Source organism: Nerophis ophidion, linkage group LG27 (assembly GCF_033978795.1).
Source record: "Nerophis ophidion isolate RoL-2023_Sa linkage group LG27, RoL_Noph_v1.0, whole genome shotgun sequence".
Taxonomy (NCBI): domain Eukaryota; kingdom Metazoa; phylum Chordata; class Actinopteri; order Syngnathiformes; family Syngnathidae; genus Nerophis; species Nerophis ophidion.
The window spans coordinates 4,978,404-4,991,347 of record NC_084637.1 but is presented as its reverse complement, the minus strand read 5'-3'; the positions used below and the strand labels follow the sequence as shown (position 1 = coordinate 4,991,347).

The window sequence follows — 12,944 nt, the reverse complement described above, 5'->3', positions numbered from 1 at the left end:
ACCCACCTGTTTCCAATTAGCCTGCACACCTGTGGGATGTTCCAAATAAGTGTTTGACGCGCATTCTTTAACTTAATCAGTATGTATTGCCACCTTTCCCAACTTCTTTGTCATGTGTTGCTGGCATCAAATTCTAAAGTTAATGATTATTTGCAAAAAAACAAAAATGTTTATCAGTTTGAACATCAAATTTGTTGTCTTTGTAGCATATTCAACTGAATATGGGTTGAAAATGATTTATACAGGTACACAACATATCCCAACGTCACTGCACGTTGGTTGATTGCGTCACCGCGTCAAAAACTTGCGTCACACGCCACTATTCGGCCTTGTTTTTAACTCAATCCACCGAAGGCCGAATGTGGCTTTTTTTGCCATATTCGGCCGAATATATTCGGTTACCGATTAATCGGTGCATCCCTAATTATTATTATTATTAATATTATAACCCAGTGCGACTTATGGTCCAACAAATACAAAATATAACAAAAACCAAGGCACCGCTATACTTGGGATTTATAATTGTTTTTAAAGAATCACAAAACACTGCAGTATATTGAAATGTCCTGAGAAGAACAGATGCACCTTCTGGTTGGACCTGGCTGGTACTTGTAGCACCCAGGAATGTTCGTTAGGTCAGGAGGGCAACGTTCAGACACTCAGCTATGTTTCAAATCAACATCTGATTGGATTTACACAAAGCTGACTGCTCACATGACACAGGTCAGTGTGTTCAGAAAGGCAAAACCTTTTTAGCTGGCAGCTGGAGACACTTTGGACACCTTCACATGTGAGAGAGGTTCCCTTTGGAGAGATTCAGCAGCAGTAGTGACCCGACTAGAACTTAAATACCAGAAATTGACTGCACTCAAGGATTATATCCTACTGTTGAGCATTAGTGGGTTAACCATGAAAAGAGGAAGTGGGGTCAATTTAAAAGGAAATGGTGAGAGGAGGACTACTTCTACTGAAGGGAAAAAAACTACAAAAAAAATAAACATATACTTACAATGTAAAGCAAGTAGATCAACATGAGGGAGAGAATGTGCAGAGGAAATATTATTGATTTGTGACAATATACAAAACTTGACAACATTCAGGTAGAACTTGCTGAAATCTACAGTTAAACAAGTATTTATACCCTTTGGACTTTTCTACAATTTGTCACATCACGACAAATATATTTTATTGGGATTTTATCTGAGAGACCAACAAAAAAGGCAGCACACAACTGTAAAGAAAAAGCAAAAGTATTACCCTTTTTTTTTACAAACAAAAACTGACAAGTGCGACAGGTAAAAATTGAGCCACCTGAGTCAATATTTTGTGGAACTACTTTTTGCGGCAATAATAGCTTTTCCTTTATGTCTCTAACCGCTTTGCACGTCACATCTAAAGACTTGAAGTTTTTGCCCATTTTTTTTTTGCAAAGAAAGCTCAAACTCAGTCAGATTATTTGGAGTGAAATACAGGTTTCAGAATTTTGATTGAGTCTACTTTTCAGTTTTTAATTTGTAAAAAAAATATATATATATTCAAACCTCTAAAGGCTTAGTGTCCACATGTGTGGACAGCACCTTTTAGCTCTTATTTCCAAAATTGTGTACACTTCTAAATTGGGGTTTTATTGTCGCTTATGTGGACACTTATACTGCCAACTGGTGGTGTCAGAAGAGTATAAAATACAATGGAATTTGGGAAAAAAAAGTGCAAAAATAAAAATGTGCATGCACACATGAAGTACACGTTTGTTACTTATGGACTAAATACATCATATAAAAATATGATTCTTAGTTTTTATTCTAATTACGGTCCAATAAGCCCAAATAACAAAGAGAAATAAGAAAAGCATGTAAACAAACAGCTTCGGCCTTAAGAGGATTTATACAAAAGTTAAAAAAATAATGTGGAGCTGTCCCTTGTTTTTGCTGTTAATTGGTTCTGATAATGACCAGGATAAATTTGCACAAAGTAGGAATCCTTAATTATGAATAAAATATTTTCATAGCTAGAGAATAAAAAAACTGTTTACGACCTTTTATAAATGTTTTTTAACGCTATGAGACTGCTCTCGACATGAAATAACACCCTTAACTCACCTTTACATTATTTTAATTTAAAAAAATATATATTAGTAAAGCTGCTTGTGGTTAAGCCAATCAGTGGCAAGGATACTGAACAGCACTCTGATGGTCTGGTCTCCTGTAGTTGCCAATATTACTGTTGTATTATTATTTTTAGTTTAGCCCTTTCATGCTTGAAATGCTTAATTTTGACAAAAAAATAGTAGAACATGCTTTAAAAAATGTACAAACAACCAGGGACAACTGTGTTACTTGCCTTCTGCTTCACAATTGTGCTGCTTTGTGTTGACCTTTCACATAAAGTTCAGATAAAATATGATTGGTTTGTTCTCAAGGGGTATGAATACTTTTTCAAGTCACAGCATATACAGTAAAAAAAAAAATAATTGAGCTATTTAATACAACAAATATGGCTGGTAATAAAGTACAGTACATATGAAGACTGGCAACAATAGCAGGGCTGCAAAAATACGACCTAAATAAACTTCACTATAATGAGGATTGCCAGGCAGCTGCAGGTCAAAGGTGGAAAACCTGCAACATCTGGCGCAGTAGCTGGCCTCATTAGCGCTTGCCTTTGTCCTTGACTGACAGACTGTATGGGTGAAGGTAATGCAATAGCACCAAATGGGTTTTGGGGTAAAAAAAAAATGCGCTCGCCTTGCAGCCAGCAAGCGCCAACGTTGCACAAATCAAACTGGTAGTGACTCATCTTCTCCTCTTAGACACGAGTGCTGGGCAGTGTGCCAGCTCACGGGCATTTCTACAGGAAAATGTGCAAAAACTACGTAGGCGAGGTACATCCAACAAACATTTTAACCTCCATTAGTTGGATCACAGCCCTGGGTGTCCAGTAACCAGACAGCATTTATGTCTTATCAGATACAATCCCTGCAGTAATTTTACACGCACCTTTCATCCAAGGATGCTCCGCAGACTCAAAACTACTTGAGTTATTTTTACTTGTCACCGTGAACAAGTGTGATATGAATAGGGCTGCAACCACTCAATCCGTTAATTTGATTTATATATTGTGTTGCTTCGAATAATCGTTTAATGACTGCAACTAACAAATAACAACAAAATCCAAACCACATGGAGTGGCCAGAACTTTGAATACTGTACATAATCAGTTTCCACACAGCTGCTGCTGTAGAGCATTCATGAGAGCGGTGGTGTGATTTGTGTGGCAGCCATCAGTGGAGATTTAAACATTTTTTAATGCACACAAGTTCAAAGTGCAATTTTAATGTGGAATCCTAGAAAAATATTAGATTTGAAAACAGACAAAATGTTTATTTAAACTAGTTTACCTAACATGTGCATTGGGGCTATGAAGTTTGTTTTACTTGATAACTCGATTAATCAAACAAAGTAATAAAATAATCAATAGCTTATTCGATTGCAAAATAACTGAATATGAATAAGCTAAACACCACATAAGATAAATGCTTTTTGGGGGGGAATTTTGCCCATCTTTTACAATCATTATGCAAGAAAAGAAAACAACTTTTTTTTTGTAGGATTTTAAGATGATAAAAAAAAAACACTTGCAAGATGCAGCCAAGTTGTCGCCTTCAAAATCCTCTAAAGCAACTGCAAAACCCTCCATCAATGTTTTATATACACACTACAAGTAACAGACACCTTCAAAACAATATGCAATACGTACAATATACACACTACAAGTATATATATATAATGTAGTAACAGACACCTTCATAACATTATGTAATATGTACAATATACACACTACAATTATATATATATATATATATATATATATATATATATATATATATATATATATATATATATATATTATGTACAATATACACTACAAGTACATATATAATGTAGTAACAAACACTTTCATAACAATATGTAATATGTACAATATACACACTGCAAGTATATATATAATGTAGCAACAAACACTTTCATAACAATATGTAGTATGTACAATATACACACTACAAGTATATATGTATATAATGTAGTAACAGACACCTTCATAACAATATGTAATATGTACAATATACACACTGCAAGTATATATATAATGTAGTAACAAACACTTTCATAACAATATGTAATATGTACAATATACACACTACAAGTATATATATATAATGTAGTAACAGACACCTTCATAACAATATGTAATATGTACAATATACACACTACAATTATATATATATATTATGTACAATTTACACTACAAGTACATATATAATGTAGTAACAGACACCTTCATAACAATATGTAATATGTACAATATACACACTGCAAGTATATATATAATGTAGCAACAAACACTTTCATAACAATATGTAAAATGTAACAGACACCTTCATAACAATATGTAATATGTACAATATACACACTACAATTATATATATATATATTATGTACAATTTACACTACAAGTACATATATAATGTAGTAACAAACACTTTCATAACGCTATGTAATATGTACAATATACACACTGCAAGTATATATATAATGTAGCAACAAACACTTTCATAACAATATGTAAAATGTACAATATACACACTGCAAGTACATGTATAATGTAGTAACAAACACCTTCATAACAATAAGTAATATATACATTAATTACCATATTTTGGTCATTATAATATAATATAATATAATCTCCTTGGCACATTTATTTCAGTTCCATAGCAGCGCAATTTCCATTTCCGTCAACAAAAGTGTTTTCCTACTTCTGGATACAAACATGAGTGTTTTGTAATAATGGCAGACTTAGTACCAGACAATGAAGATGACTATTTTTGGACAAATGAGGATTCACAACCTTATATTTTTGAACCTGAATTTATGGAGGATGAACTGCAGCTTGTATAACATACAAACTCAAACGCGATTCGGGTGCTGATGTAGAACTCTGTAGCACGCCGAAGTGTTAGTACACTAGAAAAAGAGTTCCTCAGTGTTTGCTCTTACAATAACCATGTTGCCAATGCTTGGTCATTATACACGTTACAGAACGCAAATTAAGTATTGTTGACGGTTTTTGAATGCATTTTTAAAGGAATTTAGAGACAAAATTGATAATTCTCAGTAGGTGCATTGCTAGCCACCTAGAACAAGTTATTTTTTACAAATTAGAATGTAAGAAAAACACAACTTTTGTTTTGTAGTCTCTCATAAGTATTGTTAACGATAGAATAAAAAAATTCCGAATTATTTTGGAATTTTGCCTATCATTCACTAACCTTGTGCAAGACAAGCACACGTTTTACATTTTTTATGCATCCTATAGAAATCGCTCTATTCTGCCAATAAAACGATTAAAATAAACATCAAAACATTGTATCTAGATTTTACAGACACATTAAGTAAATATGTAATGCAGTATTAGTAACAGGCACATTCACAATATGTAATATTTACATATTTTGATCATTTTAATCAATCGACGGAGCATTCATTTCACAAACGCATCATAATGTTCGCTTTTACCTTCATCAACATCACTGATTACTACTCACCGCAGACTTCATGACAACAAACACAAATCACTTACTGTACAATGTCTGCTGTCACTGGGACGCTGACTGTTATGATGTGGATATGTTCCGTCTCGACGAAGAATGACTAAAAACCCTCGCAAAAAAAGGGGGTGCAAACATTTCGCCAACGCTGGGTCTAAACTGGCTGTCAAAGTTGACCAACGTTTCGGATGACCTCCTCATCCTTTTACTATACAAGTGAGAGACATCAATTATAGACTAGAAAAAAACTTTCACAAGCTCTGAAGCAAGGTAGCAGCTCACCAGTTGATGACATCAATACAGCAGCATAAGGAAGTTTCCTCTCTGTGACAATCTTTTGTTTATTTTTGGTTTAAGCTTTAAACACCTCTGCGATGAGATGGCGACTTGTCCAGGGTCTACCCTGCCTTCCGCCCGACTGTAGCTGAGATAGGCACCAGCGCCCTCCGCGACCCCAAAAGGGAATAAGCGGTAGTAAATGGATGGATGGGCATTAAACACCTTTTTACCTGCACGCTGCCTCCCGCTGTTCCCGACATCTACAGACAATTAGCTACCGGCTGCCACCTACTGATATGGAGGAGTATTACACGGTTACTCTGCCGAGCTCTAGACCAGTGCGTTTCAACCTTTTTTGAGCCATGGCACATTTTTTGCATTGAAAAAATCCGGAGGCACACCACCAGCAAAAATCCTTAAAAAACGAAACTCAGTTGACAGTAAAAAGTCGTTGGGTGTGACTTTTAAAGCATAACCAAGCATGCATCAATATAGCTCTTGTCTCAAAGTAGGTGTACTGTCACCACCTGACACATCACGCCGTGACTTATTTTGAGTTTCTTGCTATTTTCCTGTGTGTAGTGTTTTACTCCGTGTCTTGCGCTCCTATTTTGGTGGCTTTTTCTCATTTCTTGGTATTTTCCTGAAACAGTTTCATGTCTTCCTTTGATCTACTTTGTTTTAGCAATCAAGGATATTCCAATCTGTGTTGGCCCTGCGATGAGGTGGCAACTTGTCCAGGGTGTACCCTGCCTTCCGCCCGATTGTAGCTGAGATAGGCGCCAGCGCCCCCCGCGACCCCGAAAGGGAATAAGCGGTAGAAAATGGATGGATGGATGGATATTCCAATTCTTTGTATCCTTCTTTGTGGGAACTTTTGTTGATTGTCATGTCATGTTCGGATGTACACTGTGGACACCGTCTTTGCTCCACAGTAAGTCTTTGCTGTCGTCCAGCATTCTGTTTTTGTTTACTTTGTAGCCGGTTCAGTTTTAGTTTCGTTCTGCACAGCCTTCCCTAAGCTTTGGTGCCTTTTCTTAGGTGCACTCACCTTTTGTTTATTTTTGGTTTAAGCATTAGGCACCTTTTTACCTTCACTCTGCCTCCCGTTGTTCCCGACATCTAAAAAGCAATTCGCTACCTGCTGCCACCTACTGATATGGAAGAGTTACTCTGCCGAGCTCTAGACAGCACAGACACTCGACAACAACACATCATTTGCAGACTATAATTACTGGCTTGCAAAAAATATTTTTAACCCATCCATCCATTTTCTACCGCTTATTCCCTTTGAGGTCGCGAGGGGTGCTGGTGCCTATCTCAGCTACAATCGGGCGGAAGGCGGTGTATACCCTGGACAAGTTGCCACCTCATCGCAGGGCCAACACAGATAGACAAATAGGTGAAATGAGATAATCCCCCACGGCACACCAGATTGTACCACAGCGCCTGGTTCCTGGTACCATAGCACTTTTTGCAACTCAACGCCAAAAAAACGTAAATGCTGATTATCGGTCCTACTAGACACCGACCTCTATTTAATAATACAACTTTAACATTTGATAACCAGACAATTAAACGAGGCGACTCGGTAAAGAATCTGGGTATTATCTTCGACCCAACTCTCTCCTTTGAGTCACACATTAAGAATGTTACTAAAACGGCCTTCTTTCATCTCCGTAATATCGCTGAAATTCGCTCCATTTTGTCCACTAGTTACTCCGAGATCATTATCCATGCGTTTGTTACGTCTCGTCTCGATTACTGTAACGTATTATTTTCGGGTCTCCCCATGTCTAGCATTAAAAGATTACAGTTGGTACAAAATGCGGCTGCTAGACTTTTGACAAGAACAAGAAAGTTTGATCATATTACGTCTGTACTGGCTCACCTGCACTGGCTTCCTGTGGACTTAAGATGTGACTTTAAGGTTTTACTACTTACGTATAAAATACTACACGGTCTAGGTCCATCCTATCTTGCCGATTGTATTGTACCATATGTCCCGGCAAGAAATCTGCGTTCAAAGGACTCCGGCTTATTAGTGATTCCCAGAGCCCAAAAAAAGTCTGCGAGCAATAGAGCGTTTTCATTTCGGGCTCCAGTACTCTGGAATGCCCTCCCGGTAACAGTTCGAGATGCCACCTCAGTAGAAGCATTTAAGTCTCACCTTAAAACTCATTTGTATACTCTAGCCTTTAAATCAGGGGTCGGGAACCTTTTTGGCTGAGAGAGCCATACAAGCCAAATATTTTAAAAACTTTTTTTTTTTTTAACACTGAATACAACTATATGCGTGCATTTTTAAGAAAGACCAACATTTTTAGAGTATAAGTCTCTTACTCTTTTTAATAACATTGTTATTCTGAGGCTAGCCAAAAATAAATAAAATACTTCTTTCAATTAGATTAGATTAGATTAGATAGTACTGTATTTATTCCGTCAGGAAAATTACCATTTTCAGCACAATCCCATTCAAGATCAAACAAACATTACAGGGAGACAGAACAGGATCGCTGACGGGTCTGCTGGCTTCCAGTGCCCCTTACAAAAAACATCCATCCATCCATCCATTTTCTACCGCTTGTTCCCTTTTGGAGTCGCGGGGGTCGCTGGCGCCTATCTCAGCTACAATCGGGCGGAAGGCGGGGTACACCCTGGACAAGTCGCCACCTCATCGCAGGGCCAACACAGATAGACAGACAACATTCACACTCACATTCACACACTAGGGACCATTTAGTGTTGCCAATCAACCTATCCCCAGGTGCATGTCTTTGGAAGTGGGAGGAAGCCGGAGTACCCGGAGGGAACCCACGCATTCACGGGGAGGACATGCAAACTCCACACAAAAATTTCCCGAGCCTGGATTTGAACCCAGGACTACCTTCGTATTGTGAGGCAGACGCACTAACCCCTCTGCTACCGTGAAGCCCAACAAAAAACATGAGATACATTAATGCGACTTCTTGAACGGGTGCGGTAGAAACCGGATGGATGAATGAAAATGCATGACAATGTTTTATATTTTGAACGTTATTTTTGATACTGTGATTACCAGCGGATTTATTCATTACTTATTGTGTTAAGCAATGTCAGCTAAAATTTATCTGAGAGCCAGATGCAGTCATCAAAAGAGCCACATCTGGCTCTAGAGCCATAGGTTCCCTACCCCTGCTTTAAATAGACCCCCGTTTTAGACCAGTTGATCTGCCATTTCTTTTATTTTTCCTCCTCTGTCCCACTCTCCCTTGTGGAGGGGGTCCGGTCCGGTGGCCATGGAAGAAGTACTGGCTGTCCAGAGTCGGGAACCAGGATGGACCGTTCGTCCAGAGTCGGGATCGTGTATTAGCTGGGGACATCTCTGCGCTGGGCTTCACGGTGGCAGAGGGGTTAGTGCGTCTGCCTCACAATACGAAGGTCCTGCAGTCCTGGGTTCAAATCCGGGCTCGGGATCTTTCTGTGTGGAGTTTGCATGTTCTCCCTGTGAGTGCGTGGGTTCCCTCCGGGTACTCCGGCTTCCTCCCACTTCCAAAGACATGCACCTGGGGATAGGTTGATTGGCAACACTAAAATTGGCCCTAGTGTGTGAATGTGAGTGTGAATGTTGTCTGTCTATCTGTGTTGGCCCTGCGATGAGGTGGCGACTTGTCCAGGGTGTACCCCGCCTTCCACCCAATTGTAGCTGAGATAGGCGCCAGCGCCCCCTGCAACCCCGAAAGGGAATAAGCGGTAGAAAATGGATGGACGGATCTCTGCGCTGCTGATCCGCCTCCGCTTGGGATGGTTTCCTGTTGGCCCCACTATGGACGGGACTCTCGCTACTGTGTTGGATCCACTTTGGACTGGACTCTCACGGTTGTGTTGAATCCACTATGCATTGAACTTTCGCAGTATCATGTTAGACCCGCTCAACATCCATTGCTTTCGGTCCCCTTAGCGCAGGGGTGCCCATTACGTCGATCGCGGGCTACCAGTCGACCGCGGGGGGTGTGTCAGTCGATCTCCAGCCAGGCTTTTAAAAAAAATAGACCTAAAAATGAGTGATCAATCTTCACCAAGACGTCACTTAAATGACATTCACGGTACCGGAGGGTCTTGTGAGATGACGCTGGCTGCTGCAAGATCATTATTATGAAAATATGACCGAGAGGAAGGCGAGAAACACTTTTTATTTCAACAGACTCTCGCGCCGTCCCTTCCGTCAAAACTCTAAAGGCCAACTGCACATTTCCTATCTTCACAATAAAAGCCCTGCTTCATGCTGCCTGCGCTAACTAAATACAGAGTCTCGGAAAACTGGCGTGCACAAGCGATCCCTTAGAAAGCTGGCGTGCACATCACTTGTGCACGCCAGCTTTCCGAGACTCTTATTTTGTTAGCGCAGGCAGCATGAAGCAGGGCTTTTATTGTGAAGATAGGAAATGTGCAGTCGGCCTTTAGAGTTTTGACGGAAGGGACGGCGCGAAAGTCTGTTGAAATAAAAAGTGTTTCTCGCCTTCCTCTCTGTCATTTTTTCATAATAATGAACTGGCAGCAGCCAGCGTCATCTCACAAGACCCTCGGGTGCCGTGAATGTCAATCAAGCAAGCTACGGAATTTGCCGCCAATGTTTTTCTTGTAAAGTGTATGGAAGCTGGATGAATTAGATGCCAAAAACCAACCACTTTCATGTGGTATTATACAGAAAGGACAACTTTTTTTCTCCTCCGTTTGAAAATGTGGGCGTTATCATCATTACTGTCTGATTCCAATCAATGCGAGTCATCAGAATCAGGTAATACACCAACTTATATTCTTGTCTTCGTGAAAGAAAGAAATCTATATGTGTTACACATGCTTGTATTATCATTGAACACATTTAACTTGTTTACAAAAATGTCTCTTTCATAAATAAATAAATATAAATGATATATATAAATGAGGTAGATCCCCTCGAGTTGGTCAATTGAAAAGTAGCTCGCCTGCAGAAAGTGTGGGCACCCCTGCCTTAGTGGGTTGGGGGGCTGCCCACATATGCGGTCCTCTCCAAGGTTTCTCATAGTCATCATTGTCACTGTCACCGACGTCCCACTGGGGTGAGTTTTCTTTGCCCTTATGTGGGCTCTACCGAGGATGTCGTGGTTTGTGTTGTAGTTTGAGCAGCCCTTTGAGACACTGGTGATTTAGGGCTATGTAAATAAAAATTGATTGATTGATTGATTGATTGATAGTACCTGGTACCTGGTACCATGGTTGCAAGCAGGGGGTTGGACAACACACGCCCTCCTTACAATAAAAGCTTGGTCAGCTCAGCTGTCAAATCCACGCACAGTAGTTCTCTCCCAAGCTAACTGTAGCTAACAACAAGCGCCATTGAACCTCAATGAAAAACTCTACTAGAAACATTTAAAAAAGGGGCCTAGCTAATGTTTGTAGCAACACACAACCGTAATGTTGCCTACTTTCCAGTAGTCTCCCATGTAATGAGGTTAAATCCTGCATTTAGTGCAATGATGGTGGACATTACACGGCTTACTCACTTCTCCGAGTAAGACTCTTTGGCGGCATCGTTGTTTCCGTCTGCTTTGGAGCAAAAGCGTCTGGCGCCGGTCTGCCTGACGAGCGGCCCGGTGAAAGCTCTCCCGGTGGCCGGGGAGGGCGACCAGCAGCCGGCTGCAGGTGCTGCGTGGACTCCGCCTGCCAAAGGTCGCTTCAGCTGGCTGTGTAAAATCTCCTTGAGCAGTGCTCTTGACCGTAAATGTAACATTTCAACCCCGGGAAAAAAGGAGCGTGAATCGGGCAAATTATCGCGATATACGGAGGAGAGGAGCGCGATAGTAACGGTTTTCCCGGCGAATGAACGCACCGTGGGCGTTCTCTTCCAAAGTCACCACCTACGCGCATTTTGATTGGTCCTCCAAAAAACATAACTTGCAATCTGATTGGCTGGATTTACTGCCAATCATCAAACCGCAGGCGTTTTCCTTACAAGTCACAACCTGGACTCATTTTGACTGGTTCGCCAAAAAACAAAACTTGCAATTCAATTGGCTAGATTTACTGTCAATCATCTAACCAACGCCACTGAGTTAAATTAGATTTTCTTATTTAAACGGGCATAGCAGGTCCATTTTATGTGTCATCAGGGGCGCCACTAGGGATTTTGGGCCCCATGAAAATAATCTTTACAGGGCCCCCAACACATTATTTCATATAATTTCATCATCATTAAGGGCCCCTCTGGGCCCCACTCCATCATGGGCCCCTAGAATCCGTCTCCTTAACCCCCCCGCTTTTCGGCACCCCTGTGTGTCATATTTGCTCATTTCGCGATATTGCCATATTTTTGCTGAAAGGATTTAGTAAGGAACATCGGCGATAAATTTTGCAACTTTTGGTCGCTAATAAAAAAGCCTTGCCTTTACCTGAAGCAGCAGAATATGTGCGCGTGACGTCACGGGTTGTAGGGCTCCTAACATTGTTTACAATCATGGCCACCAGCAGCGAGAGCGATTCGGACCGAGAAAGCGACGATTTCCTCATTAATTTGAGCGAGGATGAAAGATTCGTGGATGAGGAAAGTTAGAGTGAAGCATTAAAAAAATAATAATAATAAAAAGGTGACGGCAGTGGGAGAGATTCAGATGTTATTAGACACATTTACTAGGGCAATCCTGGAAAATCCCTTATCTACTTGTGTTAATAGTGTTTTAGTGAGATTATAAAGTCACACCTGAAAGTCGGAGGGCTGCGGTGACCGCCAGTGTCTCTGAGGGAAGTCACAGCTGCCTTTTTGACAGCTGCTGCAGGAGGACGCAAAATCCGCTCAAGTCTCCGGTAAAAGCCGACCTAATATCACAATTTTCTCATCCGAAAACTTGCTGGTTGACATGTGGTAGAGAAACATGTTTGCTTGACCGCTCCGTTCCATATTAAAACTTCACAACAAACAAAGAAAAAAACGGCTGTGTTTTGGTTGCTAAAGGCAGCTGCAATCCACTGCTTTCCAGCAACAGCATTCTTCTTTGACGTCTCCATTATTAATTGGACACATTGCAAAAGATTCAGCAATGTA

At 40.3% G+C, this 12,944-nt stretch overlaps 1 protein-coding gene across 2 annotated transcripts in view; it reads right to left on the bottom strand.

The window, feature by feature from the left end:
• LOC133544366 (glutaminase kidney isoform, mitochondrial-like) overlaps positions 1–11,742 on the bottom strand; it is a 37,849-nt gene extending 26,107 nt beyond the window's left edge. For both annotated transcript variants that reach the window (XM_061889601.1, XM_061889602.1), the window contains exon 1: positions 11,410–11,742. In XM_061889601.1, the coding sequence (XP_061745585.1) occupies positions 11,410–11,636 (227 nt within the window). In that variant the 5' untranslated portion in view covers positions 11,637–11,742. The remainder of the gene's footprint in view (positions 1–11,409) is intronic.
• Positions 11,743–12,944: the final 1,202 nt, after the last annotated feature.